General features: G+C 41.4%; 1 protein-coding gene across 1 annotated transcript in view; it reads right to left on the reverse strand.

Annotated features, from left to right (window-relative positions):
• Positions 1 to 25,498, reverse strand: part of ubr1 (ubiquitin protein ligase E3 component n-recognin 1) — a 160,374-nt gene that overhangs the window by 38,420 nt on the left and 96,456 nt on the right. The window contains exons 30-32 of the mRNA XM_076274769.1: positions 12,348 to 12,547; positions 2,303 to 2,396; positions 113 to 265 (exon numbers count right to left, since the gene is read on the reverse strand). Of these exons, the coding sequence (XP_076130884.1) occupies positions 113 to 265; positions 2,303 to 2,396; positions 12,348 to 12,547 (447 nt within the window). The remainder of the gene's footprint in view (positions 1 to 112; positions 266 to 2,302; positions 2,397 to 12,347; positions 12,548 to 25,498) is intronic.

Here is a 25,498-nt window from a genome sequence, read left to right on the forward strand (position 1 = left end):
TGAAATAAATGCAACCTCAAAATGTAAACTATGTTTAATTTTTTGAGTGCCTTGTTCTCTGTGTGAGTGCCACCAAAGGGATGAGAGAGGATAAGAGCCACAGCTGACGCACTAGTTGAGGGAGACAGGCTCCAGTGGAATGAGTGGGATCACCGTGTTGCATAGCGACTTGCAGAGGGGACAAAGATATTCCCCATTCTCCAGGTCAATAATCATCTCGGCATGTAGGCGATTCCGTGTGGTGTTCTGAACTGCTTCAAAATACCTTCCATGAAAAAAATGTTAAGTCAATTATGTTAAATTGGAGCTTATTCACCTCTTTCATAAAATTGCATTACACAGGAATAAGATTGGAATAATATCACTACCTTTATCATTTTCATAGCTAATTACAACAGTAATAACAAGGGTAATGACAATGACAACAACAATATAATTATTAACCGGATTGACGCAAAGTGCGTCAAAAAACACACCCTTTCTTCTCTGTTACATTGCTCTGGAACTGTTCATCGCAGCGAGATGAAACTGTTATTGTGCGAAAGAGCAGAAATGGGGCTTTCCAACGAGACTACGCACTTGTCTGTACGATCAAGTATGAAAATTCAAAAAATTGCATCATATTTAGTCTATACCTCTCTGCGTTCACCTGCGCACCCATTACTCTCGTTCGAATTACTCGCGAACCTGTGATCGCATAGATTTGGCAAGCATACCTCGATTTTTTTCTTTTTTGGGGGGGATGGGGGCTAGACATTTTATTACATAACATTTTAATATTTTATATCCTGATATAAAAAGAAAGAATACCGAATTTCTGATATTCATGACAGCACACTTTATGCAGATTAGGCTATATCCTAGGTCTACTATTTCTATTACATCTCTACCTCTTTAATTCAGCTGTCTGGTTGAAGCCTGGAAATACTGTAAACAAAGTAGCATAGTCAGCTAGCTTATCATAGTCTACTGGATGGACTGTTCAGTTTCTCCATGTGTGTTTAAGTTTCAAGGTAACACTTCTTCTCCTTGGGACAGGCCCCTTTGGGAAACATTAGTATTGAGATGATCAGTCAGCTTGAATGCTAGCCTGGCGAGCCAGACCCACATTATAATGTAGGGTCTGGGCACTCACCGTTCGCAGTGCTCAGTCCGAGGGTCGGGATAATCAGTTGTCTTTCAAATTCCCTCTGCACGCAATAGGACGCAATAGGATATTTGTTTTCAAGTAGCAGGGAATTCAAGCCAAACAGTTGCAACTCTGCCATCAATCATTATGTTAAGCCCAACAAACGACTCTATACACGATTTCAATGCCAGATTTAGTTTCGATTTCTAGAGCTCACAAGTCAACGGAGAGTTGTTAGACTAGCCCTGGCAGCAAATGTAATTTAGATTTCTAGGCTACTTGAATGCAAGAGTTTTAAACAAATGCGTGCAGCATGCTAATGTTGCTAACCGGATTTAATAGTAATTTAGCTAGTCGTCTTCTATGCGTCCTTGCTTTCACGATTGTGAATGTTTTATTTGGATAGTGCATGCCGAGTCCCGCTTGTCCACTGAGCGAGAGAGGGAGAGCGAGAGAGAGCGGGGCAAGGAGAGGGGGTTTACTTCTTACTGTTTGGTAAAGTTACACGCATAGTCTACAATGAAAGCAACGAGAGGTATGAAATTATGATTTATGTTAATATTTTTGGACAACGTAGGCTACCGGTAAGTAAGGCAGGAGGTGTTGCTTATGCGGCCGGGTAAGCTGCAAAGCGCTGGATTAAACACTAGAAAGGGCCATCCAATCTTTGACACACTTAAGACAGTCCAGGAGTCAATATCTTGTCATTTCCATGTACTTTGAATGTCATAAAGCCATGGCTTTATCTATCGAAAATATATGCAAAATTGTGGATATTTAATGAGATAATGCCCAATTAAACATACAAATTTCAAAAACTTGTAATTGTATACATACTTGTGTAAGAAATCAGCTGAGGAAGTTTCATGGTGATATCTATTATCTTAAAATTGTACCCTATTCACCTATAGTGTCTTGCCTTAATATTATTAATTGCTGCTGTAAAATCTTAATTTCCTAAATAAAATACAATCTATCTATCTATATCTGCACACATGATTGAACAATTGGAACAATGATGGACATGTGGACAAGTGATACACTTTAATAGGAATTTAAGGAGATGATCAGTACTATTCTAATTATTGGTCGAATTCAGTCAGAAGTAATCAAAGACACACTTACCCCATTTTCCACTATAACATGAAATCAAATAAGAGAGTTATGACTCACTTTTGCCAGCAAGTTGCATGCATAACATGGCCACAGCTGCCTGTGTGTGTCCCAACCACTAAACCAGGGGGCATGAGCAGGGGATAGTAGCCATCTGAGACACACAAAGCAGCACACAAAACAACACACATACAACTAAATCATTTTGAGAAAGTGATGTAATTTATAGTAGAAACACTCATGTTGCACATGTCTTCCCCTAAAGTTAAATCGCGTGATACTGAAAGACAGCTATCAACAATGTTTCCAACTTTGCAAAAGTGATTATGGAAAAAATAATCTAGTAAAAAATTGAAGTAACACAGAAACCCATACAAACATTTGAAAGGATCTAAGATCTAACCAAGGGGGTATTCCATCAACCTCGCTAATAAAGGCGGCGCTTAACAGAAATAGCCTGGCTTGAACTAGCGTAGACTTTCACTTGGGGCTGAAGCCGTTCCATTAACTCAAGTTAGCGGCATCTTGGCCTCGTTTGTTCAAGCGAGGTTTAGTTCAGCTTCATCTCTGCTCGTGCACGAGGTAGAAAAGTAGACCAAAACAGTAGATTGACGAAAAGGCGATATATGTCGTAAAATTAAGACAATACTAGACGATTCCTGTTCGATAGGCAAGCGCCATCTATAGGATTTTCATCGAAAGTCATCAAATTTAACATCGAGAGAAAAAAATAGATTGCCTACAGAAATTGGAGAATAATGAAAGCATACATTTAAAACAACAATGCTAATGGTTTGAAATCAATTGCGAGTTTGATTGGCTTCTCTCTTGAACACATAGACTATAGCCTATGCTTGAACAAAACAATTGAATGAATAAATGGTATAAACTCAAATACAACTTTGGCATATATTCAAAACTATCTATAGCCTACGTTCTTATATTAAAAGAGTTCACTCCAAATTATTGTCTACGTTTAGGTGGTCATAAAATAAATGAGTATCAACATAATAGCCTATTAGTTGGGTCATCTATAGCAGTTCCGTGACCGTGGAGAGCGAAGGTTTGTTTCTCACTGGATTTGTCATCTATAAAGAAAAAAATTAGCCGGGGTGCCCCTCACAAAAATGTGGGGAAATTTTGTGAGAGCCCTATATCCAAAATGGCTGCTGTAAGCCAATGCTGGAAATAAACGTTTTAATGGTTTTGCCCACAGTGCTGCATAACACATGGTTTCTGAGACTATTTGGGTCAAGAAATTCATAAATGATGTAGATTTATTGATTTGACCTATTTCTGACCTTCAAATTCAAGATGGCCGCCAATTTTTGGCTCTTTAAATGTTGATGTTTCAAAATCGTCATAGAGTTGTAATATTAGGCTCAAATGGAAGCTCTGCTCAAACTGAGTTCAGTTATGGGCAGCAAAATTACAACATACACATAGGTCAGATGTCTGTTATTTTTTATTATTGATTTATTATGAATTATTTATTGAATTAACTAAAAACACTCTCCATCTGAATCTGTTGAATCTCCACACTGACTCCTCTCATCATCACCGCTACTCTCATCTGAGCTTTCATGAGGTGTAAGCTGCTGGGGCAAGGGGGTGTGACACACTGGTCGACACTTTCCATTCACTAGATCCCAGCCGTGACCAATGGGAGGAGGATGCTCTTGCAGGTTGTAATGGAGCTGGAAATATGTAAGGTAGTTTGTCCTTTCCATATGAAGATTCAAAGTCTCATCATCAGATGGGGCATGGATTGTACACTTATTCAGCAAGCCAGGCCAGAGTTTCCAAATGGCACAAACTGAAGAATAAAAGTACAATCCGTCTCCCACCTGATGATGACTCTGAGTCACACCTCATGACTGCTCAGATGAGAGTAGCAGTGATGATAAGAGGAGTCTCTCAGAGAGTAAGATAGATTCCTGACAGGTAGCCGTCCAACCACATGCTCATTGGACCCTACCTATGAGCCTACTTCAGTCCATCAGCCCGACTATCACACCAGCTATCACACGTGATCAATGCTTCGCTAACCTCTGGCACGTTTCCAACAGCATTCAAATTGGCCCGGGTAACACCGTTACTTAAGAAAACTTCTCTCAACCCTGCTCAAGTTGAGAACTACCGCCCTGCTTTACTCCTACCTTTCCCTTACATAGGGTATCGAACGAGTAGTCTCCAAACAGGTCTCTGAATTCATCTCACAGAACAACCTTCTGGATCTAAATCAATCTGGGTTCAAGAGGGGCCACTCAACCGAAACGGCTCTGCTGTCTGTAATAGAAGCCTTAAAGGAAGCCAAGGCGACCGCTCTGTCATCAGAACTCATTCTACTTGAATTAACGGCTGCCTTTGACACTGTTAATCACCGCATCTTTCTCTCTATACTCTCTAACATGGGAATCTCCAGTTCTGCTCTCTCCTGGTTTGAATCCTACCTCACAGGATGCTTGTTTAACGTATCATGGCTTGGACAGCTGTCCGCACCTCACTATCTCACCACAGTGGTCCCCCAGGGCTCAGTGATGGGCCTTCTTCTCTTTGCTATCTACACCACCTCTTCGGGACAGATTATCCGTTCGCATGGCTTCCCATACCACTGCTATGCAGATGACACACAGCTCTATATGTCCTTTCCACCTGATGACCCCTTGGTCTCGGCATGGATCTTGGATTGCCTCTCAGACATATCTACATGGATGAAGGCAAACCACCTCCAGCTAAACCTCTCAAAGACTGAACTGCCGGTCCTCCCAGCTAAACCATGGCATCAACATCAAAATTGACTCCCTGTCTGTTACACCTACCAGGGCTGCAAGAAATTTAGGAGTCGTTCTCGACAACCAACTAGCCGTTTCGCACTCTACAACATACAGAAAATCAAGACTTACTTGACTCAAGATACCCAACTCCTGGTACAGGCAATAGTCATCTCACGACTCGACTACTGTAAGGTCTCTTAGCCTGCACAGTGAAACCCCTTCAGATGATCCAGAATGAGGTGGCGCATCTGGTCTACAAACAACCCAAAAGGGCACATGTTACCCCGCTGCTCATCCAGCTACACTGGCTACCTATGGCCGCCCACATCAAATTAGTCTCTAATGCTTGCCTACAAAGTAGTCTCCGGTTCTGCTTCCACCTACTTGAATGCCCTCATATAGGCATGCTACCTCCTGACCGCTGCGCTCCTCAAACTTACGACGTCTAGCTCTGCCACCGGTACGCTCAGGTCAATCCAAACTTTTTTAATTTGTTGTTCCTTGTTGGTGGAACGCACTACCAGTTCCTACTAGAGCAGGGACATCCCTCTCCATCTTTAAAAAACTCCTGAAGAATATCTCCTCTCGTAGCACTACTTAGAACTAGCTAATTCTAGCACTTACCACTGGACTAGAACTGACACATGACTGTATAAAAACAGCACTCACTGATGCACTTTTTCTTATTGTACTCTACCTTTTTACATTCTTTTAAATTGTTCTAGTATTGTTGAGATAATTGTTCTAAAGCTTTAAACTGTTTACCATGTTGTAAGGCGCTTTGGCTAAAAAAGCGTCTGCCAAATGTAATGTAATGTAATGTAATGAGTCAGTGTGAAGATTCAACAGATTTAGATGGAGAGTCTTTTTAGTTTATTCAAATAAATAATTAGTTTAAGCAGAGCTTCCATTTGAGCCTAATATTACAGCTCTATGACGATTTTGAAAAATTGACATTAAAAGAGCCAAAAATTGGCAGCCATCTTGAATTTGAAGGTCAGAAATAGGTCAAATCAATAAATCTACATCATTTTTGAATATTTTGACCCAAATAGTCTCAGAAACCATGTGTAATGCAGCACTGTGGGCAAAACCATTAAAAAGTTAATTTCCAGCTTGGCTGATTACAGCCATTTTGGATATAAGGCTCTCACAAAATTTCCCCACATTTTTGTGAGGGGCACCCCGGCTAATTTTTTTCTTTAACCTTTATAGATGACAAATCTAGTGAGAAACGAACCTTCGCTCTCCACAGTCACGAAACTGCTATAGATGACCCAACTATATTGTCTCCCATAAGTCCCAAAGTGTTTGAAATAAAGTTGTCTGAAATGTAATGGCTTTCAATTTAATTTATGCCTAGTATTTAATCTGTGTAGCACACAGTTGATTTGATATTCATGAACAATCGTTGACACATTAAGCAGTTTTAATTATTAGCTGCCTAGGCTACAGAATAATTATCCTTTGGCTTGCATCAGATATAATATAGCCCCACTGGCAAAGCTGTCACTGAACAGCCTACCAAATGTGCATGACCCTTTATCAGCAGTAGACATGTCTTTTCATCAAAGATTTTAACTAAAAATGCCATTATCAAGGTGATAAACAATGTAGCCTGCGAACACGCAAAAATGGAATTCCTTTCCTATGCCGTTTCGCTGCACGTTACACCACCACCGAACGTAAGTGACGCAGAGTAGCACAATTTCTAGAACCACACGCATGTGAAGTTAAAACATTTTTAATCGTATAATCTTCATACATTCTTTGGAGCTAGTGAATGTGTAAATCCATGCTTGGTGCACTGTCGGAAAAAATATTTCTATAGGCCTACTTCTATTTTTGAAGTTGGCTACAGGTGATGAGAGCACAGGTTGAAGGAACCATCTTTTTGGACTCGTTTTCCGACAGATTGGGTTTTTTTGCAACACAGCTTAATTTAGCTTGAAAGTTAACCTGCTACGGAGCAGGTTAGTTCTGTGGCATAAATTCCCATGGTTACCAAGCTGGGATTCACGTTAACCGAAAAGATTTAGCCCCCATGTCCCTCGCAAAAATCCCGGCATTTTTTGCTAGAGAGCCAAATTCAAAATGGTGCCCGGCGCCATCTCTAAAAAATAACTTTTGATCTGGATGACCTAGAATCATGTATGAAGGCACTTTTTCATACAAGTCAACCATGAGGATTCCAAATCTGACATCATTTTGATATTACAACTTTGTTATGATCGCGAAATTCAAGATGGCTGCCATCTAGTACAGTGGTTCTCAACCTTTTTAGGCTGTGACCCCCCAAAACAATCATATTTGGACTGGGGACCCCCCAATTTGTGTAACTCCGTTCCACATATACAGATATTGAGAAAATAGCTGATCTACAAGCCCACAATGCCTCGCATTGTGAGGAGTAGTGGGCTTGTAGATGGGCTATTTTCACACACGCACACAGTGGGCTTGTACATGGGCTACAGATACACACACACACACAGAAAGATACACACACAGAGAGATAAATAGATAGGTACACACACACACACACACACAGAAAGATAGATACACACACACAGACACAGATAGATAGACAGACACACACAGACAGATAAATAGATAGATACACACACACACACACACACACACACACACAAACACAGAGAGATACACACACAGATAGATAGATACACACACACACACACAGATAGATAGACAGACACACACACAGAAACACACACAGACACACACACAGATAGATAGATACACACACACAGGGTGCGATTTGTAGGGGGGGATGGTGAGGATTTCCTCACCTCTGGTTTTCCTATCCTTACCTCTGCTAAATTATTTTTATCGTCGGGGGGGACAACATTTATCCCCCTCTGAGCGCTTTGGGTTGCACTCTGTGCATGTTAAATGCGCTATACAAATAAATCTGACTTGACTTGACTTGACTCTGCCCCTCATATTGATTAATGGCACTTTATATAAGTAAAGCGCTGCAACGTGAGAACAGTCTAGTAGGCTAGCCTACATAATAATCTGACATCAGAAACGCACAGTCACCGTCAGCACTGATGCTGCTGACACAGTGGCTGCGTGATAACTTAATTTGGCCTTGATCGTGCAGGACATTTCAGAATGTCGAGTGTGTAATCCATCATAAATGGCTATGTTCAATGGAAAAGTTAGCTGGACAAATGAAAGAAAAGGAGAAGGATTCAGTGAAGCATAGTAATGTTTTAGAACCTTCAAAATTAGAAAACTGATGCAACTGAGATGGAGGACAACTGCACGTAAAGTAGAACGTAGGCCTATTGTCCGAAGGAACCTACATTAAATGAGGAGATATTTGCTGAATGTCACAAAAAGTGTTACAGAAATTGCTTGGCATCGCTTATTCAATGTCTCTCTACCGAAACACCTGTAGTTTGCGGAGGACGAACGAGAAAGCACTCGTTTGATAAATCAGCCAGTAGTAGACAAATAACTTTTAGAAATAATCTGTACTGCAAAAACGAATGTTGGTGGGTATTTAAACTATCTAGCGGGTGTTTTAACAGCTGCAAGAAATAGAAGCTTCATGGTCTTTATGTTCTGGTTCGTAAATTATTTTCATAAAACTTCAAGTTGCCCTATAACTTTACTCTCCAAACTCTTCACTGCACTGTAGGCAATTAACTGACAGTATGATAGGCTATTTATTTTCTGTAGGCTACGATAAACACATTTATTTTTTCAACTTTTGCAATATTACGCACTTGGCTACTGAACGCAAATCAGCAGGAGATAGAATGCACGTAGCCTACGCAGCGTGTAGCGCAATGTATAGGCTATTTGGTTACCAACTAACACTGTTAGACAATTCACTAACTTAAGACTTCAGTGCCATCATATACAACGTTTTTTTACACAACAAATACAGAAAGGATGGAGGCAGCAAAAGTAGAGAAGTCATTTCAGATGGGGCAAGAACAAGGTGAATTTGTATGCTTGTCAAAACGTAGTCCTACATTAGAGGAGCTGATCATCATACCAAGCACACTCGCTGTTTAAAGTCATACACCACGGTAAACTAAAACTAAAATGTTACAAAGGTGGCAAAAAAAATATAGGGTATTATTAGCCATGACATTACTAGGCTATGAATCGTTCGTTCATTTTTTTTTTTTTTTGGGGGGGTTACAAACTTATTCAAAATCACCCCCCCCTCTGGTTTTTACACAAATCGCACCCTGGATACACACACACACACACACACACACAGATAGATAGACAAACGCACACACAGAAAGATAGATACACACACACAGACACAGATAGATAGACAGACACACACACACACACACACACAGACAGATAAATAGATATACACACACACACACACATATAGATAGATACAAACACTCACTCACTCACACACACACACACACACACACACACAGAGAGAGAGAGAGAGAGAGATAGATAGATAGATACACTCACACTCACACACACACACAGATTTGTGTGTGTATGTGTGTGTGTCTGTGTGTGTCTGTCTATCTATCTGTGTCTGTGTGTGTATCTATCTATCTGTGTGTGTGTCTGTGTGTGTGTATCTATCTATCTGTGTGTATTTGTGTGTGCGTGTGTATCTATCTGTGTGTGTGTGTGTGAGAGTGAGTGAGTGTTTGTATCTATCTATCTCTGTGTGTATGTGTTTGTGTGTGTGTGTGTATCTATCTATTTATCTGTCTGTGTGTGTGTCTCTGTGTGTGTATCTATCTTTCTGTGTGTGTGTGTGTGTCTGTGTGTGTGTGTATCACATGTGTTTGCACATCTCCATAGAACAGTAAGCCTCCTCTACATACTTGCTGCACACTGCTCCCCCCCCCCCCCCTACATACACAGCACATTGTCTTCAGGATCTTCTCCAACACACATTCTCTACATACTTACAGCACACTGCCCCCACCTACCCACACACACACACTACACACACACAGTCACTGCTCCACTCCCCTCCCGCCCACACACACATCTTACTGTCATCACTCACATACATCATACATACAGTACTCTGCTTGCAATAGTAAGTCCCTGCCCGCCCCCCCCCCCTACATACACAGCACATTATTTCATCAGGAAGCTTCTCCAACACACATCCCCAACATACTTACAGCACACTGCCCCCCCCCCCAATACACAGCACATTGTCTTATGAGGAAGCTTCTCCAACACACATATTGCACACTGCCCTCTCCCCACATACACAGCACACTATCCCATCTCCCCTGTCATCCCCCCAACACACACACCAAGACCCCTGGCAGTCACCCAATCCCAATCCTCCCCCACCTTTTTTATGCAGCCCTTGCCACTTAATCTACTAAACCCCTCTTCTACTGCACTTTTTACCCCCCCCCCCCCATTAATGCACAAATAGGCTGACACCAGACATAATTTCACTGCATTTCTGACTTCCAGTAACTATATGCATGTGACAATAAACGTCCTTGTATCCTTCCTTGTATCCTTGTATCCTTGTATCTATCTATCTGTGTGTGTGTGTGTGTGTCTATCTCTGTGTGTGTCTGTGTGTATCTATCTGTGTGGGTGTGTGTGTGTCTCTGTCTGTCTATCTATCTGTGTGTGTGTGTGTGTGTGTCTGTGTGTGTGTGTGTGTGTGTGTGAGTGAGTGTTTGTATCTATCTATCTGTGTGTGTGTTTGTGTGTGTGTGTATCTATCTATTTATCTGTCTCTGTGTGTGTGTGTGTGTGTGTCTGTGTGTGTCTCTCTCTGTCTATCTATCCGTGTGTGTGTGTGTCTGTGTGTGTGTGTGTGTGTGTGTGTGTGTGAGTGAGTGTTTGTATCTATCTATCTGTGTGTGTGTGTGTATCTATCTATTTACCTGTCTCTGTGTGTGTGTGTGTGTCTGTGTGTGTCTCTCTATCTTTGTGTGTATCTATCTATCTGTGTGTGTGTCTATCTCTGTGTGTGTCTGTGTGTATCTATCTGTGTGGGTGTGTGTGTGTCTCTGTCTGTCTATCTATCTGTGTGTGTGTGTGCCTGTGTGTGTGTCTGTGTGTGAGTGAGTGTTTGTATCTATCTATCTATGTGTGTGTGTGTGTGTGTGTGTTTGTGTGTGTATGTATCTATCTATTTATCTGTCTCTGTGTGTGTTTGTGTGTGTGTGTGTGTGTGTGTGTATCTCTCTCTGTGTGTGTATCTATCTGTGTGTGTGTGTGTGTGTGTGTGTGTGTGTGTATCTGTAGCCCATGTACAAGCCCACTGTGTGTGTGTGTGAAAATAGCCCATCTACAAGCCCACTACTCCTCAAAATGCGAAGCATTGTGGGCTTGTAGATCAGCTATTTTGTCAATATCTGTATATGTGGAACGGAGTCACACAAATTGGGGGGTCCCCAGTGTAATAGACTGGGTCTTATGCTGTGATGTAGCAGTAAACGTGATTGGTTCCCTTAGTCACATGACTCAGAGTAACGAGTAAGCTAAGAAGTGAGCTCCGGAGCGGGAGACTTGTATGGGCTGATGTATTCTTGAAGCTTTCAGTAAACGTTGTTCTGTTATTGAACCCACCGTCTAAGTGCATTATTATCAACCCACAAGATATTACACCCAGTCCAAATATGATTGTTTTGGGGGGTCAAGGCCTAAAAAGGTTGAGAACCACTGTACTAGATGGCAGCCATCTTGAATTTCACGATCATAACAAAGTTGTAATATCAAAATGATGTCAGATTTGGAATCCTCATGGTTGACTTGTATGAAAAAGTGCCTTCATACATGATTCTAGGTCATCCAGATCAAAAGTTATTTTTTAGAGATGGCGCCGGGCACCATTTTGAATTTGGCTCTCTAGCAAAAAATGCCGGGATTTTTGCGAGGGACATGGGGGCTAAATCTTTTCTAAAGGGTCCATAGAGGTCAAATCAATCATCAAAACATTGTTGCCAGAGGATGGTCACAGAACCTCACATTATGACCCTACTAAAATATTTTATTTAGAAATTGTTTGGTGGTATGCAGACGATAGATGTGGGCGAAATTGTTTATTCTGTAAAGTTAACAACCACATTTCTTATATTAAAAGACTGTCAGTCAGACTTGCTTTAAAACTTCAAATTACTATTTTATTATGAGCATGAGGTTCAGGAAATGTACACTGTTACACAGCTATCATAATTTCATCAACCCAAAGGCATATACTATTCAGAATTATATACAGTCTAACAAGTCATCACAGTTTGCATTTTCTCAGAAATGCAATCTAGCTGTGTTTTTAATTTCCAGTCCCTTTACTCAATGAAATATACATCACGCTCACTAACCTGGTATGTACAAACTGTGGCCATGGCTCTGGGTAAGAACAGTAGACCTCTGAACACAAGCAGTCAGCACCATAGAGGTACCACCAGCCATAACCTCCTGTTCCTCTTGGCATAAAATGCAGGTTAGAGACTCTCTCTCTGCTATTCCCATTCCTTGCTGTGGGCCCACAGCCACACGACTCTCACTCAGCTCCATGGGACTACAGTACAGAAAAAGCACAAAATAAAAGTTCCCACATAACATATAGAGTATTTTTTCAAACAAAAGAAGAAAAGAAAAGATTGTTTAGCTACAGAAAAACAATGTATAATATACTGTATGTGAAAATACATACACAAGTATGAATAAATGAGCAATTATAGCTAAATGTGAATGCCTTAGCAGAATATATACAGTTAAGAACAAAATTATTCATACCCCTGGCCAATATTAATGTTGATTTTCTCTTTACCAATATGTTTGTTCTAACTGAAAATGACACTGACATGCCACAAGGTTGCAAGACAATGTGTTAGAACATGTAATCAGAAAAAGACATGTTTTTTATGAAAAATGGTGTGTGCAAAATTATTCATACCCTTTTTAAATAATCAATGGAAACATCTTTATGCCATCACAGCTCTCGAAATGGTTAAAAGACCTACCAAGCCTCTAGACTGCAAGGTCACCAAGTCCCATTGTCTGAAAAACACCCAAAACTAATACATTTGTACTGCTATTCTCCACTGTGGGTATGATGTTTTGATGGTTGAAATTTTCACCCCATCCCAAAATGGGCCACCTGGTCATCATGGATGCTAATCATGGATCACTCTTCTCCAAACATGCACAACTCAGCTTAACCTTTATAAGGGCAGACCTGGACTTTAGAATACAAATTTAGCTTACGTTGGAGTGTGGGGGTGAGAAAAATATTATTTTGGGATGTTTTTAAACCAGGGGGACCTGGTGACCATCTCAAAGTAAACGGTAACACTAAAACAATGGGCTACATTAAGATTCTGGAGGAAAAGATCACAATAGATGCATTGGACCATTAAAGCCCCCCCCCCCTATGCACTTTTGGCAATTTCTTTGCTGTTCTTTTGATTTTTGCTCGCAGGTTTGTCTGCCGATCTCCCCCTACAATCTCCCCCTGGTCAATCTGCCATTTCCTCTTTCCCTGTTCCTCTGACAACGGTTTACTCACTTTCTGCTTCTTTTTCGCTGGCTCTGCCATGACAAATGTCTGAGAAACTCCATCTCCATCTTGTTCTAGCCGGTGCCTTATGTGTATGTGTGTAGTGCAGTAAAGCAATTTGTTACATTGCGAGACCGCAAGACTTTCTGTCTCTGAGTCCTGCGGCCCACCGGCCCAATGTTGCAATGTTTTTCCACTCACAGATGCTGAAAACCCCAGAGAAGTGATGTAACCATTCCAATGACTCCGAAGCGGTGCGGTTAAGTTAAGGTAAATTAAGCTAAACAAACTGCATCATTCCCCTTTAAACCAAACAATGATCCAAAAGCACACAGCAAAACAAGGCAAGAAATGGTTAACAGAGAACAATATCAACATTTTAAAGGGTTGAGAGTTAACGTTTAAATGCATCAGTCTGGTGCACTTTGAAAAGAAATTCAGAGGTTAGACTATTTTTTATCTATGGCTGAAAATATTTCTGCTGTAGCCTAAACTATTTTGCACTTCAGAATTTTAACTATACAAACACAGGTGGAATAGTTCTGATGATACTGCAAGTTCACAACCACAAAGCATTTGTGTAACAAAGTTCAGAAATAGTCAAAAATAGTGTAGGCTACATTTCAGCAGTCCATGAAATTATCATCGCTCTGCCTGCCGCCCCTTCTGAAAAAGCTCGATTTACCTCGATTTAGGCTACTTGGGTATGGCTTAAGGCTTGACTACACGGTGGTAACGGAAATCGAAATTTGCTGTCTACATTATTGTCAGTGTTGGGTTAACGCAACTACGCAAATCAAAACAGTGGTGTGATAATTGAGCCAGTAGAGAAATAACTGTTCAGAATTAATCTGTAGCCTTGGGTAGGCTTCTGCAACGTTTTTAACAGGCTACGCTATAGAGGCTTAGACAACTATGCCCCACTTTTTGGTTTCGTAAATTAATTTGCCCTACTTCTTGACATGTCATTTTTATTTTTCTGTACAATAAACAAATACATCTGCTTTATGCCGCAGAATTACATTCATATTTGGAACTTACATAGTCCAATGCATCGTTACACTACGTTAGTGTTTCCCAAAACCATAGTAGCAACGAACGTTCGCAACCACTATCGTAAAGTTGTGTAGTTACAACTACACCTCTCGACCTGTGGTAGAATGCTAGTAGAAGCATAGTTCCAGGGATCTTCATGTCAAAGACGTCACTGACGCCAGTTATTTGTTTGCAAATTAATAATTATAAATATATTTAGGTTTCTAATTGATATTTACACTTCTAATCACCATACATCCATGGCAAGGCAGAAAATACATAAATTAAAAGTCAATGTGCACGTAAGTAAAAGTCACACACCTGCAGATAATAATAAGGTCGTGCGCACTTTTTGAGAGTCAGCTGAGAATATGTAGCTTTTGATTTTCATGGAGGGGGGGGGGGGGGGGGGGAGTCCTTGTTAGTTTACGCAAACCAAGCCAAGAAGGCTGATTCTGATTTTGATAATATGATCTGCACAAAAGATAAACTTAGGTAAACAACAATGTCAAAATCTTAACCCAGATTCAAACTCTTGGACAGGGGACTGGTAACTGCTGTGCAACGGCGGCTGTCATCTGTCGGCCTTAACGCAATGCGCCACAGAAGTATGTGCAGGTGCCCGTTCACGTGCTACTAAACGTCATTAACCACCTTAGTCCAGACTACTGAAGTTTGGAAACTATCATGGTCCAAACTTACAGTACTATGTAAGTTGACGTGTTGCCAGGAAACCGACCGTATGGACCACAGAGCGGTAGCACAAAACCAATACGTCTAACAAGGCGAAAACGCAGAAAGGCTAGATTCAGCGCTAGCTATCAAGGTAACCTCTATGATCTAGAAAATATGATTAGACAAATTAGGAAAGAAACTGACCAGGAATTGAATCGTAATGTTAAACCAATTACTTTGCAACCTACTCTTGAATTAAGATCACCTGAAAGCGTGGAAGTGAATGAATGTGTTGAAGCAGATGTTGAACAATGTGCAGGATTACTAAACCAGATCACCCTGACCTCAGAAATACTTGATGATTATTGAATGTGAATAAAAGAATGGATGATGAACCATAACTGCAAACAATGACCTCATAATAAATAATAAAGTGCGATGAATGAAATGTATCATTACAAGTATTTTAGCCTGACCTGGTAAAGTCTAGAGGAGCTATGTATGTAAAAGAATTGTATGTCTCAAAACTGTGAAATGAGTAAAGTGCCTTAAACTGTTTAAATGAATGTATTCAGATTGCATTGTGTGAAGGTTAATGCCATAAGTGTTTGTAACCTGTAAGAATGTAATCGATCTCTTGATGACTGTAAAGTGTATGTTGCTAAATGTAATGTGTCACATGGATATAATAGCCATTGAATGTAAACTGTTTGTGTAACCTCTGGAAACTATCTGTAAACCTGAATGTGATGTATCATCTCCGAAATGTAACCCGGAGAAGGATGTGAATGCGTGTCATTTTAAATTGTTGGTTAAGATCAGTGACTTCTAGAATGTATTAGCTATTGTGAGAATACTCCCAGCCATATTCCCAGCTAACGTGAGAATATTCCCAGCTATATTCCCAGCTAACGTGAGAATATTCCCAGCCCTCGTGGGAACTTCTAGAAGTTTCTAAACTGTCGTGGGAAAATAGGATTGATTTGTCTCAGGAATGTGTGGGGGAGGTCAAGTCTACCTAGCATAAATAAGGGCTGAACTAGACAATCGGGGCTGCTTCTTCTTTTTTCTTCTACTGCTACGTGTTTTTTGCTGTTACGCTTGATTGTTAGGAATCGTTGTCCGTACTTCGTTGAGAAACCGAGTGTTGGAACTTTGTGCCAGGCTGAAGCCGCGGATCGGAACTCCGCACCACCTGTTGCCGGGATCGCACCATACTCCGACAGTAAAGAGACTGCCGAACGACTATCAGCGGATTTTTTCCCTTTTTTGGAGGACTTACTCTTTTTTATACCTTTTCCTCCATTTGTGGATTTACTATTGTATTCTCTTCTCCATCTGTGGATTACTATTTTTATTGTACTCTCTTTTGTGGATTTACTCTTTTTATATTCTCTACAACATTGTAACCTGCAAGTGGATATTACGCCGCATTTTGTTATCATATCCAAAGTGCTGAAAAGTAAAGAACTCTTTTAACCTTGGCATCTAATTCTTCAAGCAGTATTTTTTGTCCTTTCTTGGTTTTTCTACGAATTCCAGCAGGAGGGTAAGATAACTGGTTTCTTCTGTGGTTATTCATCTGCTCTTTCTAAGACTTGGGTTAGTTGGACTTAGGTGCTGCTGGACGGTAACTAAATCTCCATCCTTATAAAACCTGAGCAAGAAGTAGCCTATAACCTGTGTCTCTAGATAAACTCTAGGGTCAAATATCTTCGCACGTTAGCCAACTGTTCGAGACCTAGGCGTAGTCGCTCCTTATTTCATAAACATCTCAATAAGTCCACCACGGAAGCCTGATCAACTTCCAAGGGGGATATTTAAAAATAGGAGCTTTAGGTTATCTGCGCCGCAGAGGGAAGTCGTGCGACTGCACTCGACAGTAGGTCCCTGCTATCTACAATTACCTCCAGGGAGGTATCGTAGGTTTTAACTGCTTAGGCCTGGGGTTACGTCTGAGAAACGGCTGACGTTGACTAGGTTCTGGGGGTTACCTGCAGGGGGCAACACAAAGTACGACAGTTTTGGGAAACAGTCGTAACTTACATGTTGGTTAGTTGAACGATGCATCCTGTTAGTAAAAAGCTAACCTCCGGAGTTGTACGGGAAACACACCCCAGATCAGCTTGTAGGCCATTAGCAATCTGTTTATTTTATTTTATGAAGCCTACACAGTAGATCACATGCCACATTCTCACTTTCAATAGACAGATGCAATAGCCATTGGTCAAGTATTGAGTATAAAGCAATTAAGATAGTACCCTATACAAAAAGTAGGCTACTTCATACTATCATAAAAATTTGTTAAAACGAATAGCATTTTGCAACTTGACAAAACACATGATTAAATATCGTAGGCACAGGAGAAAACTTGTACATCCATTGGCCCGTGGGGAGATCACATGCCAGTTGCCTCTCCCTTCAGTGCTATGACTCGTTCGGCTGTGAGCTTGTTTCGCCAAAAAAAAACTATTGCAGATATCAATGCGTCTTTGTTCATGGGTTTGGCCTCACAGCAGAGGCTTAGACAACTATGACCCACGTTTTGGTTTCGTAATTTGCCCTACTTATTGACTGCAATGTAGTCAATTGACTGCTTGACAGGTTATTTTTATTTTTCTGTACAATAAACAAATACATCTGCTTTATGCCGCAGAATTACGCACTTGGCCAGCCTATAGAACGGGCACATTTCGGAGAGAATAGAGAATGTACGCACGCAAGAATCTGTAGGCTATTTGTGGCTGGTTACCAGCAAACAATGTTTAATGCATTAACTCCAGACGTCAAACATTTTCTAATCAATACAAACAGAAAGGATGCAGCAGGCAGCAAATGTAGAAGAGTCATTTCCAGTGGAAGAACAAAATGTTGAATGAAGCCCAAAGATATGAAGGCATATCTGACAAGTTCTTATTTTTTGAAGACGTAAATGGTTGGGCTATAGGCCTAGTTTGCAAGAAGGAGACATAAAGCGTGAGCATGCCACACTATCCACAGCTGTGGTAGCGGGGGGGTAGGAGGATTACTGTTAGCGCAGGATTTATATAAAATTCTTCAACAGAAGGCCTGCCGCGAATGCAGGCTTGCCCAAAAAAAGGCCTGTGGTTTGCGCAGCCTACAGTAAGTAGGTCTTAGTGAGTTAGGAGTCCTCTAGACTTCTTTTAAGCTGTCTCAGAGGTGGAAAGTTGCGTTCGTTGGGGGCAGGGCCGGATTAACAATTCATAGAGCCTTGGGAACAAATGTCTGATGGCCCCCCCTTGCCCCCCAGCCAACGTGAATCGGGCGGTCAGTTAATAGGCCTATCGCGAAGATTTGTATTGCCATTTAAGGCACGAGCGCATCTGTGAGGCCAAGCCTCACCAAGTAGCCCGTTTGTTTACAACTAACATTACATTTAATTAAACTGCTTATAGGCTATGCCGAAATAGTTTCAACATTTTGAATATCAGTGTCGGGTGAATTAGGAAATGCCTTTGCGTCACTGACATAATGCGCAAATAATATAGCCTAGATATTCCAATATATTCGAATACATGTGTTTATTTTAGAGGGGATATTCGAACGTCATTTTTGAGCAATTTTGACAGCCCTAGTCCACTGTAGGCTACGCCAATCGTCTATTAACACCTTCCACCTAACCCCAGTGATTGGGGGTCGCTATAATGCGTGTGAAATAGCACCATTGAGTAGCCTATGCGAAATAGCCTTAAAATCGTTCCGGTGTTGTGTGCCTTCTGGTTTCTCCACCTACTGGTTTCCTTGCGTGTGCATGCGCTGCAGCAGTTGTCAGACATTCACAAACAAGTTGTTTTAGGCGGTTTGAAGTCGCTTTTCATACGCCATGAGCGCTCGGCTACATTACAGCCACTCGGACAAAAGACATGTAAAAAATATATGTTTTGAAAACTAGCATTAAACTGGATTCGATCCCGCAAAAGCAACACACGTGTGACTCTCTCCATCCTGATTCCCTACTCTTTGAGCCAACTAATATGTTACGCGAATCAATTAACTATTGTAGGCTACCATTAATTAATAACGTAGGCAACACCCAGGTAACATGTTGTCCAGGCTATCTGAAACAAGGGGTTACCTCTCATCTACAACAACTGGTTACCTTGGGCTGCTACAGTCGTCAGTGCACTGTGCACAGTAGGCCTATGCTACTCTTTGTGGTTGATCAACTAAAAATAAAAGATGTATTTGGTGATGACGTTATTGTAGGCCTAGTAGACCTAAATTCTGAGAAATTAAATGGTACGAGAAACGATCTACATAGCGCACCAGACCGCAATGTCTTCAAGGGTGGAATGAAGGGAGTTTGCAAAAATTAGTGTATTTTTCAAGTCAATAAACATTCTTAATTGTCGAATGTCTTTGTCAGGGAACATCTGACTTTTAAAAACCATAGGCCTGGTAGTCACTCAGACAAGGAGTTATAAGATAAAGGCAATACCATTTGTGTCACCTAATGCAGTTCAGTGAATTAGCAAGATACCATCAGAAGGCAACAATCATAGCGCTCTCTCCCCTGCGCATAAAGCTGTCTGCGTGTTGTAGGCTAGATTTGCGTGAGTTCTTTCTATCTGCTTTACTTTTGTGAGTTGTGACCACCTAGGCTATGTTATAGACGTTCTATGAGGTACCAGTGTTTAGCTGTGTCACAAAATAATAAGCTTTGTCAGACTACTTTTAAAATGATATTCAGGGCTATATACATTTTAAACATTCGGGGCTGAAGACCCGACAAAGCCTTGCGTTAATTCTTCAGGTGGGAAGTGTCAGGAATTTTCATACGAGAGACGCTCTCATTGGTGGTTAGTATATGAAGTAGGGAATTGACAGCAACATATCCAATCACATTATGAGAGATGCTGAATTTAACATAAACTGCGATGTTTGATTTTAAATTAATGTAAATTTAGCCGGGACTGTAAGCTGGCACACGTGGGTGCTCGATGTTTTCAGTGGGTGCCCGAGAGACGGAGCACCCACGGTATCGGCGCCTATGACAAGCGTATCTCGCGGTTGCATCCATTACAAACATGCAATGTGAACGTCTGGGATTGGGAATTCCGCTTCACTCTCGGCTTATTTAACAGCAGCAAAACTGGACATTGTTTTCACGAATTTTGTCATGCTTATTTGAGTTAAGAGAACTGATGGGGATGTTCTTTTAATGGTTATTCAAGCAATGTATGTCTCGTGACCAAATCACCATGAACACACTTAACTGATGATCTCACTCGCGGATAACTGGTTCTCTCTGCCCGACTCTGGCTGGATCAGCCGGTTGCAGGATGTGTGGCGCGTTATACACGAGTGTTGCCAGCAGGGACGGTGTAGAGTGCCCTCTGGTGGACAAACTATACAACGCCAACACTCATGACATGGTTGAAGGGTGTTTCGTCCGTTTTTATTTTATTTTTAAAATATTCATTTATCGGCCATTATAAATGCCGATACCGATAGTTTGGAAAATGCCTAATATCGGCCGATAATATCGGCTCACCGATAAATCGGTCGGGCTCTAGAAAAATACAAATTAAAGTCGCGTGATCCCGCGCGCGGACCGCGAGGGAAGCTGGCCAAGTCGAAGCACTGCCCACTGTACAGTATATACCACCCGATGCTTATGCTAAGCTTGCCATGAAAGAACTGCATTCTGCTATCAGTAAACAACAAACTCTGCATCCCGAGGCAGCCTACATTGTCGCGGGTGACTTCAACCACTCGAATTTAGAAACTGTACTGCCCAAATTCCATCAAAATGTATCATGCCCCACAAGGAGATAATATTTTAGAGCATGTCTACGCAAACATAGCTGATGCCTACAAAGCCGCTCCCCTCCACCACCTAGGACACTCTGATCACCTCTCATTGTTTCTACTGCCCAAGTATTCAGCACTCATCAAATGTGTGAAACCAACAGTAAGAACAGTCAAAGTGTGGCCAGTGGGAGCTGACTCAGTTTTGAAAACACTGACTGGAGAGTGTTCACAACTCAGGCCACCCATGATTTCCAAACAGACATTGATTCATATGTGTCCTCCGTTTTGGACTGCATCAACTCCAACATCAAGTGTCACCACCCTGAAACGGATTACGACTTTCCCTAATCAGAAGCCATGGATGAACCGTGAGGTGAGACTTGACGAGTCGAGACATCGCATTCAGATCAGGTGATGCTCAAGCCTATAGCTCATCCAGGGCTAATCTGAAAAGGGGCATCAAAAAGGCCAAGCACAACCACAAGCTAAAGATTGAGGATCATGTCAACAACAACTCTCACCCCCGACTCATGTGGCAAGCCATCCAGGCCACCACAGATTACAAAACTACTAACTCCACGCCCCCTGTCACACCAGTAACCAGCCCCTCACACTCTCCACCACCGATGTGTGTGCGGCACTGAGCAGGACTAACGAGGGACGCAGGACGATCAAAAACACGAAAAAACGAAATGTAAGTGTCAGAAGAGTGACAGGCTCAAACAGTGCATATTTAATAAAAAACACTATATCTCCATTTTTAGAAAAAAAACAGGGATTTTGATGAAAACTAGCCACTGTTTAGCTTGGGTTTTTGGGGAGGCATGTAGAAATAAATGGTTTGTACCCACTGAGAGCTTAAAGTCTCACCTTTCAAACGAGCCATAGTATGTGTCCATAGCTATAAATAGAATACGCTGTGTCTCTACAAAAATCGTCAACAATGATCTAGATTGCTGGCACTCTGAGCCAAAGCTTCTGAAAACAGCGCGGCATTCAACTGGTTAACCCTTTAACCGCCAGGGTTTTTTTTTAAACATCAAGATTTCAAAAGGCTCTGGCTTGAAAGTGATTTGAAATACAGGGAAAATGTAAATGAGAAAACTCTTGAGTATGACCCAAAGTTTATGAGGAGAGTAAATTTACACATCTAATTTGCATATTATGACATCACTGGGCGGCGGCCACATAGAATTCCGCAACTTCCAGTAAATACTGGATGTTATGGTTATGGTTATGGAATTTAGCAGACACTAAACATATTTTTTTGTGTTTTTTTACATTTTATCTACATAACAGCTGAACAAGGAAACAGGAACAAGTAAACCAACAGTAGTGGACTATAACTATAGCTACTGCTGTACCATAACAGAGGTTTTTTTTTTTTTCTCAAACAATGATGATTTTGACATCACGATTTCAAGAGGCTGTGGCTTGAAAGTGATTAGAGATAAAGGCCTAATGTATATTAGAAAAATGTTGAGCATGACCCGAAGTTTTTGAGGGGAGTAAATTTACTCATCTAATTTGCATATTATGACATCACTGGGCGGCGGCAACATTGAATTCCGCAACTTTCAGTAAATACTGGATGTTACGGTTATGGAATTTAGCAGACACTAAACATATTTTTTTGTGTTTTTTTTTTTACATTTTATCTACATAACAGCTGAACAAGGAAACAGGAACAAGTAAACCAACAGTAGTGGACTATAACTATAGCTACTGCTGTACCATAACAGACGTTTTTTTTTTTTTTTTCTTCAAACAATGATGATTTTGACATCACGATTTCAAGAGGCTGTGGCTTGAAAGTGATTAGAGATAAAGGCCTAATGTATATTAGAAAAATGTGGAGCATGACCCAAAGTTTTTGAGGGGAGTAAATTTACTCATCTAATCTGACAACACTGGGCGGCTCTGGCGGCTATATACAGTATAATTACGCAACTTATACATATTTGAAGTTTTTTTTTTTTATCCACATAACAAATGAACAGGTAAACAGGAAAATGTAAACCAAAAGTAGTGAAGTAACACTAAAAGCTATACCAGAACTAGTAATAGTAAAAGTGTTTTTGTTGCAGAAACCAATCTATCTATCCAGGTGACATTGTTTGTAGTTCTTTAGAGTGTGGTACCGCTCATTGCAAGGCACAGCACACAGACCTATCCCACACTGACTGCATCTGTACTTTGTCTGGTGGCGACCTTTAGGGCGGGTGCGATCTGAGCAAACTGCACAATCTGGGCAGTCAACAGCATCTTGGAGCCAGTGTCGTTCCGTTAGCCTCAATGGCATTTCTACCCCCTGTGCTGAAGGCCTTCCTCCTTTTTTGCTTTCCTTTTTTGAATACCCCTCCAGTAAAGCTGTAATGATTTCCTGAATGAAGGCCTTCAGTGGCTTGTGTGGACCAGGAGTACACCTGCTGTAAATTATGTGGGAGTTGACCACACTGATGCTTAGAACCGCATTGAAGATGCGGTTGTACCATTTCCTAGATCGGTGTGGAAAGAGGTAGGTTTTCATCCTCTGCTCATCTGTATCTACTCCTCCCATAAAGCTGTTGTACCTGTCCACACACACAGGTCTGTTTATGTCTCGGAAACCTGTTGCTGTGTGTTTAGTCCTAATTCTTTTCTGAACACACGAGTTCCCATGCAAAGACGACAGCATAGTGAGACGTTTTGTGTCATGCCACGCACAAGCCAACAGTTTGCCATGTCTCATGAACACAGGGTCATCTCCTTTTTTCATAGGCAACTCAGATGGTTTCAGGCCCCTTGGCATACCTCGCCTGTTGCTGCTCACTGTCCCACACAAACCTGTGTCATGAGCTGCTAGTTCGTTTGCTATGGCTGGTGATGTGTAGTAACTGTCCATGTACACTGCATGCCCTTTCCCTGTGTATGGGGCCATAAGTTGACGAACAATAAGGTGGGTGGCACCTAAATGATCAACGTCATCATCTGAATTGTGTCCAGTGTACATGGACCATTGCAAAACATAACCAGAGCCAGACTCACTCAAAACAAATGCTTTGAAGCCATATTTGTCTGGCTTATTGGGGTTGTACTGTCTCAACGTTGACCTTCCCTTGAACGCTATGGTCATCTCATCTAGAGAGAGTTCTTTGTGTGGACCATAAACATCTGAAAAGCGTGGAATGATCAGGTTTATTATGGGACGCACCTTGAACAGTCTATCATGACCTGGTTGACCCCGCCCAACATACTCTCTGTTGTCAGTAAAATGGAGGAAAGACAGGATCATTTCAAATCTGTTCCTTGTCATTATCGTCCCAAAGCCAGGTGTATAAGTTGGCCAAAATTCTGCCCAATAATCCTCTATCGCGGATTTTTCTACCAGTCCCATGCACAAATGCAGTGACAGGAAGGCCTTCATCTCAGGGACAGAAACATCATACCACCCATGAAACCTGGATTGGGGTTTTAGCTGTTGAGAGTCTAAGTACTGATTGGCATACCTGTTTGTTTCAATTGTAATTAGGTTCCAGAAATCATCTGTCAGAAACAGGGACAGAAAATCTAGGGGGTTATCATTGGATAAATTTCTGACTCCTTGATATCCAACAGGCTCATCAAAGTGCTTGATCCATTCCTGAAACACCTCCTCATTTCCCAAATGAATCCAACCATCACTATCATCACTAATTTGCCCACCCCTGATGCCTCTACCATGTGAAATCCCAGCCCTATTTCGACCACCCCTGCTGCCTCTACCACGTGAAATCCCAGCCCTATTTCGACCACCCCTGTCTCTATCACGTGAAATCCCATCCCTATTTTGACCACCCCTGCTGCCTCTTCCACGTACACCTGCTCTCCTACTGACACTACGACCACGATTACCCCCGTCACCCCCACCTCTATTGGGCAAAGGGTACAAACGAACATCGTGTTGTGCTTGATGTACACTTTCGTCGCAACGCATGGCAGCATTGCCTGTCGCGCCGTCATTATTTGCACTTGGCCGATCGTCATTCCCTAAAGGTAGATTTTCACCTTCAGAATCAGAATCGGCATATACCCCTAGCTGAACCAACACTTGCTTAGTCGAAAACATTTGTTTCGCCATTTTTTTTAGCCTCAATCTACCTGAAAACAATGGAATTCAATGCGAAAAACCACTTCCGCGTTTGAGCATGAACCCACACTTTAGTCTCTACTTCCTCGAAAATTTTTCATTGGAACATGAGATAAGGGTAGTCTTGAATCGAAGCTCTGGGTGTCTGCCATCTAGTGGTAAAGAGTACAAATGAGATTTTACACCCTACTCGAGTAAATCGTCTGTTTTATTCAGTAATGACGCTTGTCACAATATTGCGACATGGGCGGTTAGAGGGTTAATGACTTCCGTCCAGTTGCACCCCCATCATCATGATTGATAATGACTGACTGACTTTATTATTGTGTTACATGCTCCAAATGTAAAGCACTTTGAGCTGCATTCTGTGTATGAAA

This window comes from Alosa pseudoharengus, unplaced genomic scaffold (assembly GCF_046254945.1).
Source record: "Alosa pseudoharengus isolate Yale_2024_CS ecotype anadromous, Long Island Sound unplaced genomic scaffold, YU_APseudo_1.1 YU_APseudo_1.1_scf_8, whole genome shotgun sequence".
Taxonomy (NCBI): Eukaryota; Metazoa; Chordata; class Actinopteri; order Clupeiformes; family Clupeidae; genus Alosa; species Alosa pseudoharengus.